Source organism: Rattus norvegicus, chromosome 1, assembly GCF_021556685.1.
Source record: "Rattus norvegicus strain SHRSP/BbbUtx chromosome 1, alternate assembly SHRSP_T2T, whole genome shotgun sequence".
NCBI classification, from domain to species: domain Eukaryota; kingdom Metazoa; phylum Chordata; class Mammalia; order Rodentia; family Muridae; genus Rattus; species Rattus norvegicus.
The window spans coordinates 107,898,860-107,925,809 of record NC_141534.1 but is presented as its reverse complement, the minus strand read 5'-3'; the positions used below and the strand labels follow the sequence as shown (position 1 = coordinate 107,925,809).

Sequence of the window (26,950 nt, the reverse complement as noted above, 5' to 3'; positions counted from 1 at the left end):
CCCAGCTGACTCTGCTCGGAGTCCTCTTTTCTCACTACTCCTCTTTAATTCTAACCAAACCTCTCACCTCGGTGCACCCAGAGCGCATTTTGAGGCGGTGTGAGCATTGCTGAGGCGGTGTGGGCATTGCTGAGGTGATGTGAGCATTGCTGAGGCGGTGTGAGCATTGCTGAGGTGGTGTGAGCATTGCTGAGGCGGTGTGAGCAATGCTAAGGCGGTGTGAGCATTGCTGAGGCGGTGTGAGCATTGCTGAGGCGGTGTGAGCATTGCTGAGGCGGTGTGAGCATTGCTGAGGCGGTGTGGGCATTGCTGAGGTGGTGTGGGCAATGCTGAGGCGGTGTGAGCATTGCTGAGGCGGTGTGAGCAATGCTGAGGTGGTGTGAGCATTGCTGAGGCAGTGTGAGCATTGCTGAGGCAGTGTGCACACTTGACTTAGACACCTCACTGCAGCAGTGGTCCTGGCCTGGGCTTCTGCCATGACACCTCCCTTCCCAAGGGATCCTCTGGCAACAAACAGGTGAGAGACCCCTGAAGTTTCCGCCTCCACAGGCGTGTGTGTGGGGTCTCATTTCAGGATCTCGGAGGAGGAAGAGAAGTTTAAGAAGCAGTGGGAAGAAGACTGGGGTTCAAAGGAACAGCTCATTCTGCCTAAAACCATCACCGCAGAGGTGCACCCGGTGCCGCTTCGCAAGCCCAAGTGTATGTATGACCCGTCCCGGATGGGATGGGGCCCTTCCGGGGCCTGAGGCTAAGGGTGCTAGGTAGAAACACAGTCCTCCTACCCTCATCGGCACCTCCCCAGGTGAATATCCCAGGGCTGTCTGGGCTGCGTTTCCCTCAGGAGAGGCAGTGTGAATGGGTGAGCATCAGCTGGAGCCTCATGGTAGGAGAGTTTGCTCTCCCTTCTTGTCTGCGGCAGACATTGGGGTGGGGGGTGAGGGGTGATGGTGGCCTGTCTGGTTCATGTACCAGCTCCCTCGCCATACTGAATGACACAGATGCTGCAGATCTTTGGGATGTACAGAGGGGACAGAGAGCTTGGTGGATGTTGGGTTGGTTCATAAGATGACTACCTGAGCTTGCTGGATGTCATAGTGTCTTCTGGACTGGTTCTAAACTTGGGCTGGGTTGAAACCAGCATCGAGAAAGAGAGGGTAGATCTCTGGTGGTCCAAAGTTGACAGACAGCTAGAAGGAGCTGGTCAAAGTGCCCCATCACCTACATGCCTGCATGTGGGCAGCTGTCCTCCCACTGGCATTCTGAGGATGGAGGCAGAGGAAGGAGCATGAGACCCCCATGTACCCACTGAAGTCTGGGGCTTGTGTCATGCTGGGCCTAAACTGCCCCTGCCCTTACCATCTCCACTTTAGCAGTCATGTGTTCCTCCAGGTTCAGTTCAGGCCACCCACAGAAGCTCCCCACCCACCTGCTCTCAGCCACGCCCACATGCTCTCAGCTCCATCCACCTGCTCTAAGCCACACCCACCTGCTCTCAGCCACGCCCACCTGCTCTCAGTCCCACCCATCAGGAGGTGGTGGAGGAGAGGGGCTCCAAACAGTGTAATCCATGGCCATCACGAGACCCTCGTTCCTGACTGGGTTTCCACTCCCATACCCTATCTCTATTTATAATTGACATGGGTAGGTTCTCTAACCTTATTGTGCTCAGCCCTAGACTGGGAACGAACCTCCAGATGGGAGTATCCCTGGACCCCAGAACCATTGTGATGGGCTCTAGCTAACTCACTCAACTCAAGATTCCTACCTGTGCCTTATAGGAAAACCCCTTTGCCAATAACAGAACAGCTGTGCAGGACTTCTAGATTCTTCCGTTTCACTCTCCCCGAGGGCGTTCCTTCCTGGCAGCAGGGGACAGGTCTCATCTCTCAAGGACGACAAAGCACCCTCTCATCCAGCCTCCCCATGCTAGTCTGTATTTGCTGAGGATGTAGCCTGAGATAAATTCCCAGAGAATAATCCGTAGTTTAGACAGGAGCTAGTTTCTCTTATGCGTGAAACGGGAGCTTCAGAAGGAGAGAAATCGATTTTAATTGCCCGTCACAGAGGTAATCTGAGTTAGTGTGGTACTCTTCCAGAAACTAGGTCTCAGCTTCACAGACTCAGGGATTGTGGGAAATAAAAGCCCTTTCACAAGCCTAGGTATCCATTTAATGCCTTTTAATTTTCCTGAATAAAAGGACAAGAGTTTCCCCTTTACTCGGGCTATGTTATCCTGAGGCAGAACCCAAGCTCAAATTGATGATTGAGTCCTACACCCACCTGGGATGGCTGCTGCAGCCATCTGTCTTCACATGCAGGCATTAGCCCTGTGTTTGTTCCTTCTCCTATTTCTGTGACCAAAACAAGTTAGGGAAGGAGCAGTTCACTCTCACTGCAGGAGGCTGCTGGCCATAGTCAAGACACACACACACACACACACACACACACACACACACACACACACACACATTCTCACACACACTCACACACACACTTATACAAGCACTCACTCTCACAACACTCTCTCTCTCTCTCTCTCTCTCTCTCTCTCTCTCACACACACACACACACACACACACACACACACACACACACGGATGGGACTTCCCACCTAAGCTAACCCAATCTGGAGCAGGCACGCCCAGGACTTTGTCTCCTAGGTGTCTTGTCAAGTTGGCAGGATTTATATATGACAGTATTCTGGGTTGGTCCACAAATGCAGCCAGGTCTCTGGGAAGCTCCATTCTGTTTCTCACCTGCCCCCTCCATGGAAGGCCACAGAGGTAAGAGAACAGTGCAGAGCCAGCAGAAACTCCCCGACAGCTCCTCCTTGACCTCCCTTCAGCTCTAGACCCAGTTAGCCCGAAAGTTAGATGTGACTCAGACTTCTCTGCCTGTGAGGAAGGGGCTCTGCCTTTTTTGAGCAACCAGAGAGGAGCCTGGGACATCCAGATCCTAGGACAAGAAGCAGTCTAAGCATCTAGGCCACGTAGACAGCATTGGCAGCTCTCCCAAACCTGGTCCCCCATGGGGCCATGACAGCTGCCTCAGCCACCCATCCATGGCTGGCCAGCCACACCCAACACTCCCCAACCTTCAGAACTAGGATGTACCATCACAGAGATGCCTAAAAGACCCTTCGTTAGCTTAAAGGCAGGGTGTGAGGAAGGACAGGTTTTGTTTTTTTTCATGAAAGACTCCTCTCCTTAGCTACAAGATGAGAGGTTTAAATGAGGCCTCACTGGTCCCTTTTCTTTCAAGGACACCCTCAGTTATTGCCCACCCAACAGACCCATGAGTTGAAAGTTGATGGAAGGTTGTTCGTTTTTTCCCAAGCCAAGCAATTCTTTGTGCCGTCATTGTCTTCCCTAAGCATTTGTGTGCCTTTGTCTAGTACGTGATTGGAGCTGACAGCAAAGCAACTGAACACACAGCCTGAGAGGAGACGTTATGAAATATCGAAACAGAGTTCACAGGCAGGCTTCTGTATTTCCTGCTGGCGTCTAGGGAGGTCAGGATCCAGGTTGTAAATAATTGGAGTGGATAGCTGGCTTTTCCACCGGTGTTGAGACTCCTGTTATTCTAACAGCACACGCCCTGTGTTTGTCACCTTCTTGGGAGTCCCAGCCTTCACCTGCTGTCCACATAGTCAGAAGATGCAGAGCCCTAGGGGAGAAGTAAAAAGATCCACTCGCCCATGAAAAGCCCTTCTCCTCCAGAAGTAGATAATGCTCAGAGATGGCCAGCCTTCTCCCTGCACCTCTCAACTTTCAACCCTTCACCCTGCAAAACAGTTCTCATGCTGATGCCAGGTCAGGGAACCCTACTGTTAGCCCATTTTACAGACAGAAGAGTTAAAGCCACTGAGGTTCAAAGCACTGTGTGTCCACACCAGAGCAAGGAAACCTTGCTGGAGGCTCTTGAGCCCTGCTGCTGCCCCTGACTCTACTGCTTCCTGGAGACAACTAGTCACGGGTTCCCAGATGCCTAGACAGCTCCCTTTCTGAAGCCTCTTGGTTTATGGGCTTGCCCCTCTTTTCCCCTGGGTAGATGATCAGGGAGTGGAGCCTGCTGACCACTTGGATGGAAGCACGAAGAAGCAGAGACAGCAGGTTGGCGCCCTCGCTTTGCTCCCTGGCTTGGCTGCCCTGCTTGCTCTGCCCATCTCCTTCGGATATAGTGGAGACACCAGCTTGAAAGAGCTGGACCATGGTGGGAACACTTGGGGGTCTGTGAGGATGCTCCCGGCTTCTGCTTGGCCCATGCACTGAGTACTAAACTTTAGGGACAAGATGTATGCCTGGGTTGAAAATTTATTGGGCACGTGCCCAAACGGAAGAACCACTGGCTCAAATATTTACATATGGCCCACCCAAGCCTCCCACCCTACTGCTCTGGCCTCTCCCATAATACTGACTCCCTAACCCCTTCCCACATCAGCCACTGAGCTGGTGTGCCTGCTCTAACTCTGAGCTCCACAGCCAGCCCAGCAAAGAGAGCTGAGCATGGGCTATCACCTCTGAACCTTGAGGACTCAGATTGGGGTGTTACCCCACTGCGCTATTGCCTGGGCAAGGACACTATGCCTTGTTTATCCAACCTGGGCTGGGGATTTGCTTTCTGGAAGCTTATCCCCACAACTGCCCTTCCAGAACCTTCCAGAATGGCTGTCTTTCTTTGGTGTTAATAGAGGGGCTGTGGTCTGTGCCGTGAGATACTTTGGCTCTTTCTGGCAGCAGTTCCAGGCAGAGGCTCAGGCTGCCTTTTGTTTGAAGCCATTTCTTAGATGTGGAAAGCGGGCCTCAGCCGAGGGAGCACTTTTCTTCCTTTCCATGGTTCTTTGTGTTTGTGTCCGCCTCTGTGACTTAGAAAAGCATGTCTTTCCACAAAGACCATCCTGATGGTTTTCTGGCACGAAGTTCAGAAGCCAGTGTTCTGGGAAGAGACGTCAATGGTGACCTTGACCTTAGGAGTCAGGGTGGGACACAGGTGGTCTCTAGCCCACTTTGCCCCAGATCCCTCATCAGGTGGGGGAAAGTGGGCCAAAGAGCAGAATCTTGCTGCTGGGTTTCACAAAACCACACATTCCCTGGGAGCCCGACTCCCCACGCTTGCCTGTGGATACTGCGTCTCACTGTTTGTCTTCTGTCCTGTAGCCTTTGGGTGGTTTTACCGTTACGATGGCAAATTTCCAACCATCCGGAAGGTAGGACAGGTCTGAGCAAGGCCCTGTGTGCTGCCGAGTTTGATGTGAGCTGTGATCTTTTCTGTCCATTTCTTTCCCCCTCCACTTGCAAAGTTGACCCATTGACTGCTGTCTTCTGATGTCTGGCAGGGGCGCCATGACAGAGGTGTCAGGAGAGGTGGGGGGGAAAGGGTTCCTAGCATGAGACTTGCCTAAGCCCTGGTGGCTCTGGTGGTCTTGGGTAGGAGCAAGCAACTTCAGACTTGCTATGCCAATCAGGACGAGAGCCATGACCAGAAGCCTGGGATAGGTAGGGTAAAGTGCCAGGGTGGGTGAGATAAAGCAGTTCATGATGACCCTGCCAGATGTAGCTTGTGTGGAATTTAGCACCCCAGTCTGGGAATGCAGCTATGTTAATTCTAACTATAGCCTCGACCTATCTCTACTCAGGGCTAGGATTATGTATCTTTCCATTCTCTGAGACCTTTAATTTTCTCTCTAAATCTTATTAGACTATCCCCAGGCCCCATAAAATACTCATCTTTCGTCTTACTAAATTTCATCAGTATTTGATTATGAGAATGCCACGGTTAATATCTGTACTGCGAATTAGACATACAAGATGGTTTGGTATTGGAAACCAGGCTGCCGGCATAGATCTGAGGGAACTCGATTTATGCTATCACTGGACTCAGCTCGGCTCTCTCTAGCAAGGGCCCTCAGAAGCAAGGCTGTGGCGACACATGCGCCTTTCGACCTGGGATCACAGCATGACACAGCAGTGAGCAAGGCTTAAGCTACAGCTCCTGCAGGACCCCCTTGAGAGAGTGTGTGGTCTCCTAGGACTGTGGCCTTTGTGTCCCAGACTGAGTCCATGGCTTGAAGTCACGTCCAACCTTTTGACCTTGTGGCATGGCATTGACATCTACAAAGTTCCCATACAACTGAGCTACAAAAGCCTTTCAAAAGGAATGTATTGTGTTAAGTAGGTTTATGGTTCTGTGTTGGGCTGTGTTTGTAGGTATCCGTGCTGCAGGCTGGAGGCTGGACTCTGGGGGAGTCTCATGGAGTTAGACTGCTAATTCTTCCCATTATAGTCCTGTTAGAACTTGGCTAAAGAAAACAGCATGTTCTATACACTGGTGCATGGACATGTGATATATCACATGTGCATGCACACACACGCACAGAGAGAGAGAGAGAGAGAGAGAGAGAGACAGAGAGAGAGAGACAGAGAGAGACAGACAGACAGAGAGAGAGAGAGAGAGAGAGAGAGAGAGAGAGAGAGATTTTACTGGAAAATAATAGGCACAGATAGGGCCTGTGTTCTCCAGACATGAAGAGCTATGAAAATGGAAATGAGCAGGAATGTTCTGCACACACAAACCCCGTTCCTTGGAGGTTGCTATTGTGACGGGGTCAGGCTAAAGTCCCCATGACTGGTTTTGTTATCACACTACAAATGGCTGGTATTTTGGTTTCTGTTTACACTTCCCAAAGAGAACAGTTGTTGGTCAGTTGGTGGAATCTCTCCTCCTCTCGGCCTCGATGGAAACAGATATTTGCTATGATCTAAGTGATGGTCAATCACAAGCACATCCCTCACACCGGGTCTGAAAACCCATCGTCACTCTGTCCCGAGCCGCTGGACATGGTGCGTTTCTCAGTACTGGAGCTAGGGAATATAATGGTGACTCCATAGCCATGAGCGTCAAACCCCCTTATCTGAATGGAGAGATCTCATGTCTCCTAGTCCTCCCCTGACATTAAGTGATCTCAGTTCAATGCCACCAGTTCGTGGAGCCCTGGTTTATGTGGGGGCGTGAAGGAGTCATGATTCAGTCCAGGATCCTTCCCAAGAACTGCTTGGGTGAACTGAGGCTGGGGAGATGGCTCAGTAGGTTAAAGTGCTTGCCTCCCAACTGTAAGGACCTGAGTGAGTATCCCGGAATCCACATAAAAACTTGGGCATAGTAGCCTGCTTAGCCTGACGTTTAGAGCTCCTAGCCTGTCAGGGAAGGCAGATTCGTGGGCAGCTAAGTTATCTATAGCGGGGTTACAGTTGCTCTGTGACAGTTTGCCCATCATCTCCATCTGTCAACAGACGCCCTTAATGAGGGTGAGGCAGGAGCTGTCTCTGCCCTTCCCAGGAGCCCACTCTGGCTGTGAAATCGTGACATTACTATAGATTTGGCTTTGTTCGCTAATCAATAGAATGGACATTCCTAACATGGCAGCCCCTGAGGGCACCGTGACCTTAGTCTAGCTGGCTGCCACCAAGTAGACCCTTTCTGGCTGCTGTTGAGGATTGGTGTCTGAACCTACAGCATGGCGTGGGGATTCACACTGAGCTCGGGGCCTGGTGAGCAGGTAGGCCATGAACTGAGCAGAAATGAAGCAGGGATGTCACGGACCACTCTAGATGTGAGTCCCAGAGGCGAGCATTTCCAAAGCACGGTAGCCATTATTGGAGATAAGGTTGTCTTTAGCTGGGGCAAGATGAGCACATCAAAGGTCTGCAGACACTCACTACCCTAGGTTGACACTAGAGGTTTGCATCCACTGTTGGGAAGTTCAGTTCTTCACTCCAGGCCTTGGACTCTAAGCTGATTCAGAGCAGCAAAGCAGGGAACCTTGTTAGGTAGAGAAGCACAATTACTCTGGAAATCACCCTGAGTGTTGACCTTTTCTGCATCCTCTTCTGAGTGCTAGCTCTGTGCTCTCTGCTGTGTTGGGGGGGGGTGATCTCCCACCTGCTGTGTTCCTTTGACCCCTGTTTATCTGAGCTCACCTGAGTCTGCATCACTTCCTAAATGTCTGCCTTTGTGGAAGGAACGTCACCTCTCTAAGCTTGTAACTTCCGGTTGACCCTGCATCTCCCAGTCCCAGCAACTTCAGATAACGCCCAGTTGAAGACAGTTTAGAAGGAACCCTGGCTCTGGATTCTCTAAGTAATAAAGTGTGGAACATCCAGTGTCCCTGGCTTAAGGCCCCACATCTGGACCATGACAGATGACCTCTGCACATCGGGTTAACCAGCTCACTCGGGTTTTCTAGAATCTCCCAGAATGCATCTCTGGCGTCTGAATAGTAGCCATCTTTCTCCTTTGCTACCAGAGAAGGCGAGCACCTAGGTTGTAGGAAGTAAATGCAATGCCGTATATTGGGAAGTACTTAGAGATCCCTGAACCCCTAGATGGTACTTCATGGGCACTTGGAGCAGCTGATTCTCCTACTTTAGAGATGTGGGGAGTCCAGGCCTAGATAGGTTACAGAACTTAGCCGAAAGGTCACACAGCTAGTCCGAGAACCAGTAAGCCAGTTCTGGCTGATGAGGGAGTGTCTCCCACTCTCCAATGGGCATCCGTGACCTGACTGTCCTCAGTCTGAGGTCTGACGCCCAGTGTGGTAGGACAGAGCTGGGAATGGGGCTCACTGCAGCAGGCCGCCTTGTCTCGTCTGAGAACTGGATGCCCTGTTTGCTGTCCCGTGCTAGTGCCAATGTCTAAAATCACCCTTACCACACACACAATGCTCCATCTGCCCAGAAAGCCAAAGAGAAGAAGAAAGCCAAGTACGACAGCCTGCAGGACCTGAGGAAAAACAAGAAGGAACTCGAGTTTGAGCAAAAGCTCTACAAAGAGAAGGAAGAGATGCTGGAGAAGGAGAAGCAGCTGAAGATCAACAGGCTAGCCCAGGAGGTGTGTGCGCTGTCACTCTCCCAACAGGCTTCCAAGGGCCAGTCTGGGGATCACTGTGCACAGATGGGATCTAAAGGCAGACCTTTCCTCCACCCCAGTCCAGAGAGCAAGGCTGCCCCACCTACCCAGGGTCATCTGAGCTCAACTCTAGCTTAGATGCAGGCTTGAGACAAACACTAGTCTCCTGGTTTAGGGGCTGGGTCTGAGGCTAGCCTCCTTGTCCTGACTAGGTCTCAGGTTAGTCACTGATACAGGAATCTTCTCCCTTTACTCTACCCCACCAAGGTATAACTCTGTGGCAAGGCCTGTCCATCTTAGGTATGGCAATAGAGCTGGTCTCCTGGCTCACAGGCTACCTGAGGCTAACCCCTCTGCCTCTCTTGACAATTCGTTTAACATTCCATTCTCCTGCCTTATGGAGGATGCTCTCCTGACCAAGTCTCACCGAGCTGACTTAGCTCTCGGCGTATGGGTCTAACCTTTTAGTGTAGAGGTCAAGTCTGAAACTATCTTCAGTGAATCAGGCTTAGTGCCTGAGGCTGCTCCCATCAACACGGTGTGTCCGAGGCTAGACCTCTATAACCTGGGAGTGGTATCTAAGACTAACCATGTCAATAGTACCCTCCCAGCACCAGTAGTTTTCTGTGTCTTGGGTGAGATTGTTGACCTGAACTTCCTGACTGCAGGCAATATCATTTCTGCTTCTCTTTAATGATTCCATGACTCACAGTGCCAGGCTGATTAGATTATAAAACCAGAGAAGTCCTGGGAAATGTGAAGCCTATTAGGTCTGGCATTGCCAATAGATTAACTTCAAAATGAAGAATAAGATTGAACTCACACTTCTAAGGACAGGACAGCTTGGTGGGGAAGTAAGAGTAAAGTTAAACCCATGGAGGGGCCAAAGGGGCTACGAAAGAACCCCGAGTGCCTCAGGGTTATGTGAATCCCGGGAACCAGCCTTGTCATCCTTGTCAGCCTTCTCGTCATCCTGACACCCCAGCCTCTACCTCCTAACTTCTGTTCCAGGTGGAAGTAGCCTGGTTCTTTTTCTAGGTGTTGTCATGCCAACCAGTATTTGGTGAGGGAGGGGGCTAGAGCAGTGCTCCTGTGTGTTGCTGCCCATGTGATCCACTGTGCCCTTTGTCCTCTCCTTTTGGCACGGGTCCCGGGGTCCCAGGTGTCTGAGACTGAACGGGAAGATCTTGAGGAATCGGAAAAGACTCAGTATTGGGTGGAGAGGCTCTGTCAGACTCGCCTCCAGCAGATTTCCTCTGCTGAGAATGAGATTACTGAGGTAATAGAAATTTCTTTTCCCATGGATGCCCCCGACAGTCACCTTCAGAACAATACACCCTGGGGACAGTGGGAGGCGCGTGGTGGCCATTGGTGATCATCACTGGCCACACTGGTGGACATTTCACTGTCTACAACCCAGTCCTGACAGCTGCTGTCACCTCCTGTCATAAGGGAGATGAGTCTATGTGGATGAATTTATCTTCTGGGTGACCACAAGTCCCTTCTGTCCCGAGACAGTCCCCACTGGGTCTGTAGCCCCTGCAATAGTTACCAATAGATGTACCACGTACATCTCAAACGTGCCCCACTGCAGAGGGTAAATGGTCTGACCATGCCCAGCTGGCATCGCTCAGACCTCTCTTGTGTTTGGACTAATCCCTCCCAGCCCCACCGGCTATGCTGGGCAGCTGGGTGGCAGCGTCCACGGTTCTGGTTTGAGTGATGGGGATCCAGCAGCAAAAGAAAAAGAGCAGAATGTTTCTGTTGCTATGCTGTGGAGTTAATAATGGCAGAACTTCTTCATCCCCAGATGACCACAGGGCCCCCACCTCCCCCACCTTCTGTGTCTCCTCTGGTCCCACCCTTGAGACGATTCGCTGGTGGAATCCACCTCCATACCACTGACTTGGATGACATTCCCCTGGACATGTTCTACTATCCCCCCAAGACTCCCTCAGCACTGCCTGTGATGCCCCACCCTCCACCCAGCAACCCACCTTCCAAGGTCCCCGCCCCTCCTGTACTTCCGTCCTCAGACCACATGAGCAGCTCATCCTCACCATGGGTGCAACACACCCCACCCCCAATTCCCATCCCTCCCCCTCCGTCCATTCCCACCCAAGACCTCACTCCTACCCGCCCACTGCCCTCAGCACTGGAAGAGGTCCTGGGCAACCACCCCTTCCGCACTGGGGACCCAGGCCATCCAGCAACCGACTGGGAGGCAAACACCCACAGTGGGAAGCCCACCAGCTCCCCCACCCCTGAGCGGAGCTTCCCGCCCGCCCCTAAGGTACCACCTTATTCTTGCATGTTGTGCTTGCAAACGGAATGTGGATGGGTGCTGTTTCCCACGCCCTCCGCTGCTCTGGTGAGCGGACATGGGAGGAAACAGCATCTTGCCCCATTTCCCCGGTGTGATGTGCTTACTGACCTGCATGGGTGTGCTTTCTACTGTTTCTGAAGTCCTGTGTTTACATGGTGAATTGCTGTGGCCATGAAATGAGCAGTAGTGTGTCAGGTCAGCGTCAGCAGCCTCTGGATGATGTTAGCTCCTGACCTAGTGGATGCTGGTGACCTGCGGTGTAGTGCTCTCTGGCTGTGTGGAATAGCCATTTTGGTCTTCATAGGGTCCGAGGAAGCCTCATATGTAGGGGGGGTGAGCTACTGGAGAAAGGGTGCATGGCAGGGGGAAGCTGGGGCATACCTAGCTCTGAAAATAAAGGGTAGTCTTAGGACACTACAGCGCCTTTTCCCACAGCACTAGTTGGCAGCACTGGCTTGGTGTGTAATCGTCAGACACGCCTGGCTGAGACCCAAGAAAGAAACCCTGAAGATGAGAGAGTTCTTAGAAGTTCTCAAATTTACTATTAAAAGACGAGGAATGTTTTTCTTGGATGTTGACAGATTGAGCGGTGGTATTTTCAGAAAGATCTGTTTCCCATCAATTGATCTTTATCCAAAGACTGCTTTGGAAGAGTCAGTCCCTGGGCACCATGTGAGACTTCGAGCCTAGTAGCCAGCGGCCAGGCCCGACTCAGCTGAGGGGGCTCCCGTCCACTTGGGGGTGAGGAAGGAGCTATAGGAAGAGGGGTTGCAGGGTGAGGGACTGCGGGGTGTCGGCAGCACGTCCCCAGTGGCTTTCATCTGCCTCCCACTCGTGTTCCCAAAGGGAGAGCAGATTTAGTAGATCAGATCTTTCAGGGAGGTCAAGGGGCCTGCTGCTGACTGGCTGACAGTCCCTGATGGAGGATCACAGGGCGACTGGAATCCTGCCGACCTCTGGTGAGGGACTTGATTCCTGCAACTCAGATAGGGAGAGGGATGCTTCCTCACTCTGGGAACATCAGGTTCCAGAGACTGTGTTAGCCTGGCACAGAAGGACCCATCCTTCTCTGTAGTGACCCCAGAAGGTGGGCAGTAGCTTTTCGCTGACAAATCTGGCCCAGAGATCAGATACCAGGCCCCCTTGGTAGAAGGAGAAGGAGCTGAGATCCATGAGGCTGGCACACCTGGACCTTCCAGGGATTTGCCTTTGAAGGGAGGGCATCTGTAGATATGTGAGTCTTCCCTAAGCTAGCCAGCCTATGTAGTCCAGCTGAGGATACCCCTGTCTTGTTGGAGCTTAGAGCTGAGCCTTGAGGGGTACAGCACATGGGGACGTCAGAGCAGCAAGAAACCTAATGATGGCAGGGGAGGCAGTAACGAGTCACCCCTCGGAGTCTGGATCATATTCTGCCGCTCCCTGGTTAAATGACTTTGGGTACCTGTCACTCCGTGTGTGAGCCCGGACATCCTGGTTTCGCTGCATAGGAACACAATGGTACCAATCTACCGTGAGAACCAGACGAGTTAATACATGAAGAGGGCGATGGGCGGCATGGTGGGTCAGAGCTGTAATCTCAGCACTCCGAAAGCTGAGGCAGGAGGATCACTGCATTTGAGCACAACCTGAGCTACACATGAATTTCAGAACAGTCTGGGCTACAGAGTAAGACTCCAAAACAAAACAAAACCCCCACAAATAACCAAAAAACTAAACAGGGTCTCATGTTGCCCAGGCTGGCCTTGAACTCATAATGTAGCCAAAGAAGGCCTTAAGCCTCTACTATGCCTGCTTCCACCTCCCAAGTGCTGGATTCACAGGCCTGTGCCACCCGCCTGTGTCATGTGACACCGGAAATGGACCTAAGGGTCTTGCACGTGCTAGGAAGGCGCTCTACCAGCTGAGCTACAGCTCCACCCTGGGCGGACGAATTCTGAGTTAATACTTAAAAGAGTTGCAGATGCATGCGCAGTGCTCGTTAGACAAGAGTGAGTGCTATTAAGGGTCCCTGGTCCAAGTAAATTAGAATGAAATAAATTAGAACAAAACCATGAATGGGGGCGGGGACCATCTCAACAAACATTGAGTCAAGACTCCAGTCTCTCTCTAACTCTGCAAGGAATTAAGAATGCTACACCGATCAGGGTATAGAAGTGTTAAAGTACCCACATAAAGAGCCTTGAAGGGCTGGACCTCCATGAATATAAAAAAAAACAAACAAACAAAAAACAAAAAACAAAAAACCGGGACTGTTCTTGACTCGAAGCTGCTTCGTCATGTTGGCCTTCATCCCATCTACCTTGCCTAGTCCTCTGCTTGTGTCCCTTGTATGTTTTCAATGTGTGCAGTAGGAAGTGTAGGTGACACATCTGCATAGTCACCCCAGCCATTAGCTGGCCTCAGGTAGTAGGAACAGGTACTGTGAGCCTGCCACCCAGCACCTGCCTGAGGAAGGTTCCAGAACCATATCTGCCCAGGCACTGCCTGCCACGCCCGCCGTCCTGTTGAGTTTTGTTTATTCGGTCAATACTTACCATATGCCAGACACTCTGCTAGGCACTGGGACCTAACATTAGATAGTCAGCCATGGTCCTTACCCAAGATAGTCTAGGGGGAGTGTCTAGTCTGAAGGTGGAGGACCCACAGATATCTGGGGTAAGCGTGAACCAGCCCCATTAAACCAACTAACCCCTGTAGACATTTTGCCCAAGCCCACAACCTCTACGAGACCCTGGCGTGTCCACCAATTCCAAACCTGTCATGGTCCTCCAGGAACCCAACTTGGTCTACAGGCCAGCTGTGAAGTCCGAGGTCCTGGGGAGAAGAAACACTAGGAAGGCAGTAACCTCCAAGCTACAGTCTGAGCCAGCTAAGCAGAGGAGCAATGGTTTCAAGGCAGTAGAACCTGAGGCCTTAGAGCCTGGTGTCGGGCAATATGAGGGGTCTGGGACGGAGACAGTGGGAGGATAGAGAATCTCATGATGGGCCTTGGGAGTCAGGGCGGCAGTGCTGACAGTCTCTAGGAGCCGAAGGGTTCAGGGACAGGACTATGCCCTCCTGAGAGATGTATTACCAGGGGATCAAAGCGAAGAAAAGGGCTGTCAGTCCCTGGTCTCTGATGTGTCCTGGCCCCAGGGATTCTGATACTGTGCCCAGACACGGGGATCCAGAGATGCCTTGTGTCACACTACGGGGCCTAGAATCTATCCAGGGGAGATAGACCCTTAAGGAAGGGGATACTGGGTGGCCAGTGTGTGAGAGCCTTGAAAGTGTGCCCTCTGACTCAAGCAGCTGATTCCCTAGAGCCATGAGGCAGGGGAGTTCTCTTTGTGTGATGAGCCTGCCCCAGGCCTCTCCTGTCTGGGCAGATGCGTCGGGCTGGCTCATGTGCATGCGAGTGACTTGCACGTTTGTAGAAGTACCATGGCTATCCCTGACCACACCCACTATGACGTCACATGGGTCTCTCCTAAACTAACCCCTGTAGACATTTTGCCCAAGTCCACAGCCTCCACGAGGCCCTGGCGTGTCCACCATCTCCAAACCCGTCATGGTCCATCAGGAACACAACTTTGTCTACAGGCCAGCTGTGAAGTCTGAGGTCCTGGTAAGCCCCTTGGGTCCCCTCCGGGGGGTGTTTCTAGAGCAGCCAACCAGGGTCATGTCACCTGGGTTCTGACACCTCTGGAAGGGGAGTGACACGTGACACAATCAGATCCTGTGTCATCTTGCTGCCTTCTAATTGGTCAAGGGATGATTCTACCTGGTTTGCAGTGGGTGTGGACCCGTAAAATCCTAGTTCCTTTGTTGGCCACACACAGCCTGCAGCTCCATCTAAGAATGGCAATGTTGAATCTGGGGAGGCGGCTGAGCTGGTGAAGTGTTCGCTGTGTGAGCATGAGTACTTGAGTTCAAGCCCCGGATCCACGATTTTAAAAAGTTGGGCATGATGATGTAATCGCTGTTCAGAGGAGACAAGCAGGTCCTTGGGGCTCACTGGCTGGCCAGCCGAGCCCACTCTCTGAGTTCTAGGTCACTGAGAGACCCTGCCTCAAAAGATAGAGTGGGCGGCACCTGAAGAATGACACCCATGGCTGCCTTTGGCCTTTATGTGCCTGCACACACCCCATTTTGCCTCTCAAGCCTCACTAGAACCAGATGCTAGGGGAGGGGAAAGGTCTGCTCACTCCATTTCCCCCCACCCAGCTACGGAAGCTGGGGCTCACAGGCACCCCTCAGGATCCGATCTCTGACTGACCTCACGAGGTGGAAGCGCCACCAAGGCAGAACTTTTATTCCCTTCAAGGAAACCCTATCCAGAAGTCAGGGCGGGGCACTCCAGTGCTTATTTTGAGCTTTAGCTGTTGGCTCCCCCAAAGGGCAAAGGTCATGCCCTGGCCAGACTGCTGAGTCCTCTTGAGTTCTCTGGTTAGTGGTACACAGCGTCTGTGTAGCTTCACAGCAATTCCTGGGTGGGAGGTCCGGAGTGGTCTCCTAACGTCAATGTATTTGGGGAGGAACACCGTAGCCTCAGGCTGGCAGCCCCACAGCCTGGCACCAGGGGGCAGACGATGCCTATTTTTAACATCCGGCGGGGAACTGTCTTCTTTATTCCTGGCAGCCGCAGGAGATGCTGAAGAGGATGGTGGTATATCAGACAGCATTCAGACAAGTAAAATGAGACCCTTGGTAGTCGTGTGTCTGGTAGTCCTGTATATCTGACCTGTCTCACTCTGTGCCTGACCACCCCTCCCCTTCTCCACACTAGTTCCGGGCAGTTTCAAGGTCGCCCAAGTACTACCTGCTGGGAAGTCTCAGGCCAGCACTGTGTTCCCCTCACCCCCCAGCAAAAGGGACCCATGGCTTTTCAGAACTTAAATACTGACTAAGAAAGCCTCCAGCAGGGTTCCCCACCCCTACCCTCTGGTGATCCAGAAGTAGATCAGAGGGAACTCTGTAGGCTAAGATTAGCCCTGACTCCATCCTTGGAGGGAAGGGGTGTTAGGGGGATGGACACCAACTTGCTTCTTTAGTCTACACTTGCTCCAAACAGACAACAGCCTGCCTTAGCCTCAGGAGATGGTGACAACTTGGCTCCTCCACCTTTCTGGGGTTCACTGGAATTTGGGGCTCCCTGCTGGCATCCCAGATAGCCATCTAGTTACCCTACATCCTGGGGCTTCCATCCAGAGCTAACTTTTGGATCGAGAGTTTCATCACCAAAGAGACACCCTCCCCCACCCCCCAAATCAAAGGCAACCAACCTGGCCAGCAGGCTCTCCAACCCCTCACTCACAAACCGATTTGATAGGCAGAGAATAGGAGTGGTGGAGGCACAGGCAGAGGGTCTGTAAAAGGGGCCGCTGACAGCCCAGGACCCGAGAGGGACAGAAGACCTTCGAAGGTGTGCTGGGCCAAGCCCCATTTCTAAATTGAGTCTTAAGTTCGCAGCAGCTGGAGGTGGGTCTGTTTGTCCTCCCGCTGGCACAGAGGTGAGGCAGACGCAGGAGCCATGGAACACCCCTATTTGTGCCTGGATTTAGACCCAGGACACTGGTTCTGCTATCTGCTCACCCGCCTCAAAGCACAGTCCTTGCCCAACAGGCCCTGAAAGACCCCATACCTGGAGACGCCAAGAACTCTCAAAAGGAAAAGGACAACAGCTCAGGAGTATAAGGCTTCAAGCTTCCAGTTAAACCCTTGGCCTCCTCCTCTGACTCATGACCGTAGGCATTAATGTCACCTCTCCGGCTTTAGTTTCCCCATCTGCCGAATGGAGGGTGTGGCTCTTTTAAGGCAAACCAGCTGTAATGTTTCAGAAGTCTCAGATTTTAAACAAGACTTGCCACCCAGCCATTCCTGAGAACAGTATTCAGGGTCCCACAAATGGGGGTAGGGCCAGCATGACCCAGTACTTAGGGATAGATAGGTCTCTCTTGGTGACAAGGACACAGGTCCCAGATTCTGCCTAGTACCTCTCTGGTGCTTAGATGTGCTGTGTCCCTTGTTCTACGTGCTGATTGACATGCATAGACTGACCTGGATGTGACCCATCACTGAAGTCGGGCCCTCATCTCTGGCCTAGTGTTTCATAGCTGCAGTCCGTGCAGGGGCAGGATCTCTGGCCTGCTCACAGTGCTGACTGCAGACCTCAGGAGAGACTTGGTGCAGCCTAGGGAACCAGGTGGCCATCTTCCCAGTGGGGACTGGCTGTGTTTTGGGGGGCCTTAATTCGAGAATACCACCCTGGCTCCTGAGGCTAGTGGGTACCCTAGTTTGGCTTAACGTGTATGTGACTCCTGAGCCACTTGTCCTGGATTTGCGTGCCTCCAAGTCCTGTCCCATTTCTCCCCAGCAACCCTACCAAGTCAGGGCCCCAGAGCTGTATGTCTTTTCCATCTCTCTTGGGAGGAAGGCATCATAACTCCTGGATCAGCAAAGAGTAGCCAGAGCCCACCCCCTAATCTTACCCCCACCTCCCTTCTTCCCTCGGTACAGACTGCCACTTGCCTTCCTCAGTCACTTTGTGGCTGGGTTCTCCAGGTCAAGAAGCCCACTAGACAGGCCTGCTCCCCTCCGTGAGGTCAGAGCACTGAGTGGAGAGCCGTGGATTCACCCTTATGACCTGGTCACAGCCTCCAGACATTTTGTGAGGCAAGGGCCACTGCCTGGGCATCCAGACCCCAGTGGTATCCCTGGAGCCACAGGTGGCCACCCACTGAACAGAGCAGGGACAGGGCCATGCTTCTCCAAGCACTTCCTATGGCTTCTTGCTTGCCCCGTCCCCTTACTCCATCCACTATGGCTGCCAATCTCCTCCCTCTGCCTCCATCCTGACCACCACCACTCCTGACCCCCTGCCCACCTCTGCCCCTGGAATCTGGTGTGCTTGCGCTCTCCCCTGCCTGTCTGCTCTTCATTTGCAGTGCACCTCCATGGCTGCTTCTCACCATCCTAAAGCCCTTTCTTTGCTTCCAGGATTTCCGAAAATATGAAGAAGGCTTTGATCCTTACTCCATGGTAAGAGGGGACTCTCCAGCCTGGGGCTGGTGAGGGGGGGCGGTGTGTGTGGCAGGGACGGGGAGCCATTCCAAAACTGAGGGGAGAACCCTGGGGCACACAAAGGGCCCCAAAGACGCCCCCAGATGCTCTTTCCTGCAAAGGCTCCATTAGCTAGCCTTTCAGTGTGTGTGCCCATGCATGTGTGTACTGTATGTGTAAGCACTGTTACATGTATGCATGTGTATACACCTATGTGTGTACATGCGGTATGGAGTTACTATAGCACTTAGTAGAAGTTGGTTTCTGAATGATAGCTTCCTAGCAGGCATCAGCCATGTGTTCACAAGGCTCTTCCTTCCATTACTCCAGGATAATACAGCAGTGGAGCTGAGTCTTGTGTTGCTCTGTGTGTGTGTGTGTGTGTGTGTGTGTGTGTGTGTGTGTGTGTGTGTGTGCATGTTCGTGTGCACATAAGCCATACATACATGTGGAGGTCAAAGGATAACTTGCGGTACTCAGTTCTCTTCTTCCGCCATGCAATGGGTCCATTGTCGAGGTCAGGGACACTCTTACCCTTCAGCAAGCTCACAGTTGTTCATTCCCACCGTGGTTTTCTCTTTCTAGTTCTCGCCAGAACAAATTGCAGGGAAGGATGTCCGGCTGCTGAGAATCAAGAAGGTACCTGGTCATGGAGCAGAGGCTGGTCACCCACCCTCTCTGCCCTGCCATCTTGGTTCCCTGGTTATTATTCTACTCCTAGGTGACTCAGCAGGGTCCCTGCTCCCCTCCTTGCTCCCCTGGGAATGCTGCTCCTTGGGGGTGGGAAGGGCGGGATACATACTCAACCCAGACCTTCCTTCTCCCGTGACTCTCTCATGGCCGCTGCACTATGTGGTCTCATGCCTTCTGTGCACCGTAGCCCTGTCAGACTTGTTGGTGCTCTGCAGGCTGCTGTCTGTGTGGCTGCCTGAGACCTGCTTTCCTCTGCCCAGGAGGGGTCTTTAGACTTGGCCTTGGAGGGGGGAGTGGACTCCCCCGTGGGGAAGGTGGTCGTCTCTGCTGTTTATGAAGGAGGAGCTGCAGAGCGGCATGGTGAGTGTGGGCAGGCTTTGCCTGTTTGGGGGATGCTATGATGACTATACCAGACGCCCCAGGAGAGCAGACATCCACTGGGATTCAAATGGTTGCACAGTTGCTCAGGAATATCAGATCCATCCAGCAGACCACCTAGCTAGTCTCAGACATTGCCTGAGGCTGTGCCATGGTGCCAGGACCTGAGGTGGCATGCCCAGATGCCATCCTGCCCTCTAGGAACTCCCAGGCTAGTGGCAAAAATGGACCCAGAGCCTTAGAGTAGGACTGTCAGCCAAGGGCGGATGGGAAATGCTGGTGGGACAGAAGCCACGAGAACCCAGGAAGAGGGTTGCGGGACCCAGTGAAGCCTACAAAGATGACTGGTGCAGCCTGGGAAGGGAAGGAAGATTTCCAGGGAGAAGGGGCATGCAGAGAGCAGGAGGGAGGCATCCTCACAGAGCAGGTGATCTGTGGGATGAGTCACAGATCAGGCATGAGTCCGTGGGCCTGGTACAGCCCTGGGACTAAGGATATCACGGTTTTCAGAATCCCCAGGTATTCACCATAGTGATTCGCATGCCACAGCTTAGAAACAGGATCCCCTGTCAGTAAGAGACGCCAGGCTTGACGTGAATCCAGGCAAATCGGTCATTTGTTTAATGCCCAATTAAACAAATGGATAGGTAGCACCTCTAGGTACCTTCCCCAGCCTGGCCCTCCCATAGGCCAGAGACCTCTCATCTCTTCCCTGTATGCACTGCCCCTCCCTCGTGCCTTCTTTTCCTTTCAACAAGAACACAGTCTGCTCAGCTAATACAGCGTTTGCCTAGCACTCAGCTGCAGCCCCGTATAAGCCAGGATCGGTGACCTGTGTCTGCAGTCCCAGCACTTGGGAGCTGGGAGCATGAGGTTTAGAAGTTCAAGGCAACATAGTGAGTTTGAGGCCAACCTGAGCTATGCAAGACCCTGTTTCGAAAATAAACGGAAACCCGGAACCCACTGTTTACCGACTCAGGATCCAGGCTGTCTCTTGCTTCACACTATCAGCTCACCTGACAGCCTTTGACGCCCTACATTTCAAACTGTTCATCACTGTTACTGATGCCTCTGCCACAGAGCTCTGGCTTCTGCCCTCCGGGAGTAGTACTCGGTAGGGCCCAGGTCCCCTTCAATCCTAGGTTAGAGCAGGAGTATCTCTTCAGGCTAGAGCAAAGTCTTCCCATAAGCACCGGGGCTCAGGATGGAGCAGCAGAGGACTTGAGCCTAAGACGGGAGGCTGGAATGAAAGGCCCTTGGTCAACGGCAGCAGGGCTTCAGCAGTTACCTTGGCAGGCAGTGCACTCTGGCTACTCTGGGCACTGTCCAGCCCTGCCAACCACGGCCTTGGCCTCAGAGAGTCCTCTGTGTCCCTCTTGGAGCCTTTACCTCAGCCCACAGAGGCTTCTGCTCATCCAGGAAGCTGTCCTAAATTCCTATGACTGGACACTCTCCTCTCCCATCCCCATGTCTGTGCAACCTGAAGGACGGTTTGCCGCCTGTCCCACCCATGTCTGTCAGGGAAGGACGAAAGAGGACCTGTGCTACTCCCTGAGTCCCTTGGTGACTTTGCCAAGAGTCACTTATCCTCAGCCCCAACTGCACAGGGAAATCTGCTGTTTGAGGTTTGGTCCCATGCTAATTTAGACATCCCAGTGACAGGAACGTGGGTTCTGAACCTTGCTGACACACACCACATTCCTGTGGTCTCCACACTGTCGAGGCTTCCAAGTGATTGATTTCCCCGCAACCCAGAGTTCTGTGCACATCAAAACCAGAATTCTTTACACAAAGGAGGTGCATGATGGGCAAGAGGTGTGGGAAGTCATACACAGTCTGTTCACTTAGAGAGCCACAGTACATAGCACTTCTGAGACTCACTGGTCGTCTTGCAGAGAGAGTCTTTTTCAGTCTGTACTTGACGACTTGTTAGAATCACTAGATCCCAGGACGGCTTAGCCAGCCGCCGCTTCAGCGCTGTTCTTCTATTCAATACTCTTCCGTTGGGTCCCCATTGTGTTATGTCCTATGAGAAGAGCCAGGCTGAGTATGGAGAACCAGGAAAAGTGGAACTGGGAGGATGACTGGAGGGGCCATCAGCAAACATTTGAATAGCTGTGGTCACACTGTGAAAAAAATGCTGAGCAAGGGGAGAACAGGGTGCTGAGAGGGAATGAAAGGGACTGGTTTCTGATAGAGCAAGCATGGCCGGCCTTGGAGAGGTGTAGCTGCCCCTGATGGCTCAGGCTCTTTGAACTGCCCCAGAAATGCAGGTCTGTCCTGCTGCACTGTGCAGATTAGGGGATGCCAAGGACTCCTCTGTGGTTTAATGGCTCTAGAGAGCCTAGAGAGGACCTGCAGGAGGGCCCTTTGAGGAACTGGGCCTATTTTGCCTTTCAAGAGCTTTCAGGAGCCCAGGGTGTGGCCCCTTCCACTGCCCCACAGTAATGAGCCACAGAGACCCCTGAACCAGGCACAGGTCACAAGTGGTCCAGGTGAACACCTGTCTGCTTCTTCCTGAAGGTGGCGTTGTGAAAGGGGATGAGATCATGGCCATCAACGGCAAGATCGTGACGGACTACACCCTGGCTGAGGCTGAGGCTGCCCTGCAGAAGGCCTGGAATCAGGGCGGGGTGAGAGCGAGCCCCTCTTTTCCCTCACCACCTGCCTCAGACCCTGGTCTTACAATGGCATGGCCAAGTCCAGGGCTGGTACCCAAGGTCCAGACAGTGGATTGGACCTGAAAAGCTGGAGATGGGGGGAAAAAAACCTCCAAGGTCTTCTCTTAAGTGTGTGTGTGCTAAGGAAGAATCAAAAGGGTACTGGGGGCTGCTAGAGAGTGAACAGCCCAGAGGGCAGATGCAAGCGTGGATGTAGCCTGCTCCATGCTTAGCAGATACCCACACGGACCAGGGCTCCCACATGGAGTCTCTCGGGATGTGCACTGCACAGTCTGAAGGGGGTGCCCTCCTACAGACTGTAATGTAGATGCTACCCACTCGCGCTGTGCAGTGCACAACCTGTGCCACTGTGTGCAGGCAGCTGAGCCTGAGGTATTAAGTTCAGTGCCGAGGAAGCTGACCAGATGGGCCTGGGACCCACATGACAGGATGTGGAGAAGAGAAGACCAACGGGTAACACGATGATCGTCTTTGGTGATCTGAATGGCTGGATTAGGACAGAGGGAGCGGCTGTGTTCTGTGCTCCTTCAGTGGATGGAGGGAGGTTACAGGGCGGGGAGAGTTCAGCTCAATCTTAGGAGCTTTGGCATGGGGTTGGGGATTGGTGCTCTTTCAAAATTTGCCAGCCAAAGCCAGGGTGGACAGTGATGGGCAAGCCAACAACGGTGGAGATGCCATCGAGGGGACTGTCAAGATCAGAGAGGCCAAGCGAGCCCGTGTTTGCTATGGCTCAGGGGTAGGGGTGCTGCTTGTCAGTGGTACTCGAGACTATAAGGGGTACGGCTGTGAGTTCGTAAATGATCCTCAAGTGGCTGCCCCAGCCCTGGTCTATAGATCCACAATTGGGAGCTTGGTAACGTCTGAGGGTCTAGCAGGGCCGCTTCCAGGGGGAGCGCTTTCCTAGAGTGTGGGTCTCCATAAGGGAGCCCTAGCCCTCACTGTGCCCTAGCTAGCCCTGGGCTACGATGCCCAGGAGTGAAACAGAACACCAGGCAGATCCATCACATGCTTCTCCGTGTGTCCTATGCGGTCACACGGTTTCTCCCTACAGGACTGGATAGACCTTGTGGTTGCCGTCTGTCCCCCCAAGGAATACGATGATGAACTGTAAGTGTGAACAGGCACCTGCCCTTGCACCCCATTCCCTCCCAGGATCCTAGCCACCTTTCTTCAGTCTCACCCAGTGAAAGGGGTATCCTGGTCACACATCTGCTGGTAGTCATGGGGCCAAGAACACCCTGGGCTAGAGATACCCTGGACCAGAGTCATGGGCCTGAGTAGTGTTGGCTCACAGTCATTGGCCCATCCTCAGCTGCCTAGAGTGGCTCATTCCATATAGCTTGAGAATTCTATAGTGTCTATAGCAGAACCAGGGCCTAGGCAGTACTGAAGAGACAGACACTCAGTGCAGGGTGAGAGCCTGCCGAGCCTCCCCCAGCAGTAACTGGGCCCTCCCTCTTGTCTCCTGCTCCACCCTGCATGTGTAGCTCCTCTCTTCCCTCCTCTGCAGCCGAAAGCCCCCAGCCGGTCCGAAAGCAGCTTGAAGCCTATGAGCCCGTGTGTAGACACGGGTTTTTCCTGCAGCTGGAGCCCACGGTGACTAGGCAGGCAGCCTCGGGGCCCTGTCTGCCCACGCTGTGTGTCATGTGCTGCCCATGACCCTGGCAGGTTCTTTGGACTGGTGTCTAGAGGAAGACAGAGGCGGCCTGCAGGAATGCCTCTCTTGGGGCTGCTGTCAATGGCTGAGACTCTAGAGCTTATGGGGGTACACAAAGACCAGCTGGGGGCACTGGCTTAGGACCTGAGAGTCCTGATGCCCACGGGTCCTGGGACCCGCTTTGGGTCACACTCAGAACCTGGTTGGAGCAGGGCAGCACTGAGAACAACAGTGTCTCCCCACTGCTGGACAAGGCTGAAGAACACTAAAGCCTCCTGAATCTCCTCACAGGGACCTATTTCCCACCAGAACCCCTGCAGGATCCCCACGCCCTGCTCAGGCAGAGCCATGCCATTCAACCTCCTCAAGCTGGTCCAAAGAACCAGGGTTGGCGGGCTCCCCTGCTCAGCCCTCATTCTCCTTGGTCTCCATCCCGCCTTGATCTGGGCTCCCTCTGCTGTGCCAGGGAGCCAAGTTTTGGAGTGCTTCCCTATCTGTGTCTTGGGTTTGGTGGCTGTGACACTGGAGTTGATTGTGGCCCAATGACCACAACCAGCATAGCTCCAAACATGGCTGCTTTCTTTCTGTCACAATTTTTCCAAACTATTGGTCATGATCATGCTTCATGAACCACAACAGTGGACCTGGCTACCATGGCCCTCAATGTCTGCTCTGTCGCTGCTTGCTCTTCTTAACAAGCGATTCCTGCCTTTCCTGCTGCTCCCGTCCCCCTTCCTATACCGACACCCCTTTGTCTTCCTCCCTGACTTCCTGGGTGCTGTGGCTGGTGTGTTTCTACTCAGGGCTGAACTGAGAGGGAGCCCCTGAAGGCTGGAAGGGCTTTGTGCTGCTACGGTGGGGCCAGCCATGAACAGAGGGCCATATACACGTCCTGTCTACCCCATCTGTTTCCTCCTCTCCACAGAACCTTCTTTTAAAGTCCAGAGACAGAAGCCAGCCAGACCCATCCTGGAAGCTGGCAAGCTCGGCACCCAGCCCCTGAAGTCAGCCTGAGAGACACCAGTCACCAGGTGTAGAAAATCTCCCTGGAAACTGTCCCCCGAAGCCCTGTGACCTGGCCCCTCCTCTGAAAGCCAGCAAAAGGTGGAGCAAGGACCAACTGCTGTTCTGGAGTGGTCTGTGGGATTCCACTCCCATTTCTTCCAGCTCTAAGTTGGCCGTACCTGCTCTAGAATATTCCTTTCTTGAGACCTAAGGGCGCCCAGGTCCTGCACCTCCCTATTGCACTCCCTCCTACTGTAATCCCTGCTGGAAACCTGATGGTGAACTCACTAATAAATACACTGACTCCGTCTCCAGCCTCTGAGGACGAATGTGTGTGGATAGCAGTTAAGTGGAAAACCGGAAGGTTGTGGCCCCACAGCTGTGATCTAAACATGCTACACAGAGGACCGATACCCAGGGTTGGCTCAGAGCTCAGGAGGTAGCAGGACCCAAGCTGGGTTTCAGGGTGTCGCTGGCAGAGAGGAGAGACATGAAGGTGTGTAGCAGGGTTTGGCCCTATTCTCTCAAAGGGGCACCTGGAGGCGTAGAGTGGCCCAGCTGTTATCGGAAACTATGCTGTGTTTCCTGAGGTTCCCAGGATGGGGGAGGAGGATAAGGTGCACCCCTGCACAGAATATAACCCAGCAGAACCTTAGGGAAGAGAAAAGAGGGTATCAGTAGAGACAAGACAGGACCTCTCGGATAGTCCCTGGAGAGAGTTGTTATCCCAAATCAAACCCAAAATACGCAGCACTGATCAGATTCTTGTCTGCGAGAATCAGAAAGATCCTGATAGATGGCGTGTATAAAGTAGGGCTTAGGGCAGATCCCAGGCGACAGCCGAAGCTGGAAGTCCAAGGGGACTGGACCAGGCGGTGTTTTACAGCGAGTTTTAGCAGAGCTGAGATCTGCTGGCTATACACAGTCCCCATCTTAAGGAAGTTCCATTTACATGGCTCAACTTTACCATGGAAAGAAGGCTATGCAGACACCAGACTTCAATCTCAATCTTGTCCCTGCCTAGAGGAGTAGTATGTCATGTGACACTCTCCAGTAATACTGTGCAAGGAAAGAAGCCATAGCCAAGGCAGCCATGAGATCGGGGTGGGGAAGCAGCTGGACTCTGCTGTGTGCTGTGGTAGATGTTAACAGCTATGAGTGCATGTTGGTCGAAGTATTTCCACCTACATGGTGCTATCCTTTGGACCGGCAGGGTCTCCGTAAGGCCTGTATGCTCTGTTTGGTACCAACGGAAGAGGAGAAACTAAATGGTAGAACCTCCAGGGAACTTTTAGGTCTTTGAGGGTTTACAGGTTAGAAAGAGAAATGTCTCCCACAGGCTTACGGGTTTGAACACTTGGTTTCCCCCAGCTGGTGGCACTGTCTTGGAAGGTTGTGGAATCTTTAGGAAGTGTAGCCTCTTGGAGGAAGTGGGTGACTCCGGGCGGGCTTCGAGGCTTTATAGCCCTAGTCTCACTTCCTGTCTGCTCACTCCTGACTGCAGAGGCTGCTGCAGCTCTTGCCATCACGCCCTCCCCATCGTGATGGGCTGTATCCCTTCTGATGCTGAGAGCCCCAACCAACTCTTCCTGCTTTAAGTGGCTTCTGTCAGGCCTTTCTCTGGTTTGTTTTTGGTTTGGTTTGGTTTGGTTTGGTTTGGTTTGGTTTGGTTTGGTTTGGTGTGGTGTGGTGTGGTATGATTTGTCCCCACTCTGTGGGAAGTCAGTAACACCGGAGTGTTTCCCCTAAGTGAATTCATTCACAACAGTTTCTCCCTCTCTTTTTCACTCCAGCCCCTCTGCCAAGTGTTCCCACCACGATATCCTACTTCACCACAGGCTGGAAAGCAGCCAATCACACGCTGGACAGAAGCCTCCAAAACTGTGGGCCTTAAACAAAATTTCCCTCCTTTTTTTTTTTTCCCCTGGAGCTGGGGACCGAACCCAGGGCCTTGTGCTTGCTAGGCAAGCGCTCTACCACTGAGCTAAATCTCCAGCCCCTAATTTCCCTCCTCTTAATTTGATACTTTGTTACAGTAACAGAAAGCTAACATGGGTGCGACTTGTGGCACATGAGAGGCAGGGCCGGTTGAGATATTTGCATCTAGCACTGTGCTGGAGTCCAAACCTGGAGTCAGTACTCCATCCTTGCAGAGGACCGGAGGAAGGAAATGGCTCTCTTGTCTTCTGGAGGAAACTGAGACACCCTGTATGAAGCCCGAGCTTTCACAGGGAGTAAGCGGAGAGCTAGGATGTAGATGCAGAC

General features: G+C 52.8%; 1 protein-coding gene and 1 long non-coding RNA gene across 3 annotated transcripts in view; one reads left to right on the top strand and one right to left on the bottom strand.

The window, feature by feature from the left end:
- Ush1c (USH1 protein network component harmonin) overlaps window positions 1-24,995 on the top strand; it is a 48,362-nt gene extending 23,367 nt beyond the window's left edge. Inside the window, exons 14-27 of one of the 2 annotated variants that reach the window (XM_087556478.1) lie at window positions 575-699; window positions 5,157-5,206; window positions 8,734-8,886; window positions 10,067-10,183; window positions 10,715-11,197; window positions 14,718-14,837; window positions 15,852-15,902; window positions 18,209-18,250; window positions 18,857-18,910; window positions 19,225-19,324; window positions 21,866-21,975; window positions 23,075-23,130; window positions 23,511-23,619; window positions 24,606-24,772. In XM_087556478.1, coding sequence (XP_087412604.1) covers window positions 575-699; window positions 5,157-5,206; window positions 8,734-8,886; window positions 10,067-10,183; window positions 10,715-11,197; window positions 14,718-14,837; window positions 15,852-15,902; window positions 18,209-18,250; window positions 18,857-18,910; window positions 19,225-19,324; window positions 21,866-21,975; window positions 23,075-23,130; window positions 23,511-23,619; window positions 24,606-24,683 — 1,648 coding nt within the window. In that variant the 3' untranslated portion in view covers window positions 24,684-24,772. Of the gene's footprint in view, window positions 1-574; window positions 700-4,050; window positions 4,113-5,156; window positions 5,207-8,733; window positions 8,887-10,066; window positions 10,184-10,714; window positions 11,198-14,717; window positions 14,838-15,851; window positions 15,903-18,208; window positions 18,251-18,856; window positions 18,911-19,224; window positions 19,325-21,865; window positions 21,976-23,074; window positions 23,131-23,510; window positions 23,620-24,605 lie in introns of both variants that reach the window. The other variant, NM_212521.2, reaches the window with a different exon arrangement.
- On the bottom strand, window positions 15,485-16,924 carry LOC148007348 (uncharacterized). Its single transcript, XR_015646385.1, has 2 exons — window positions 16,854-16,924; window positions 15,485-15,863 (listed from the first exon to the last, which is right to left on the bottom strand). It is a non-coding gene; the product is annotated as an uncharacterized LOC148007348 (long non-coding RNA).
- Window positions 24,996-26,950: the final 1,955 nt, after the last annotated feature.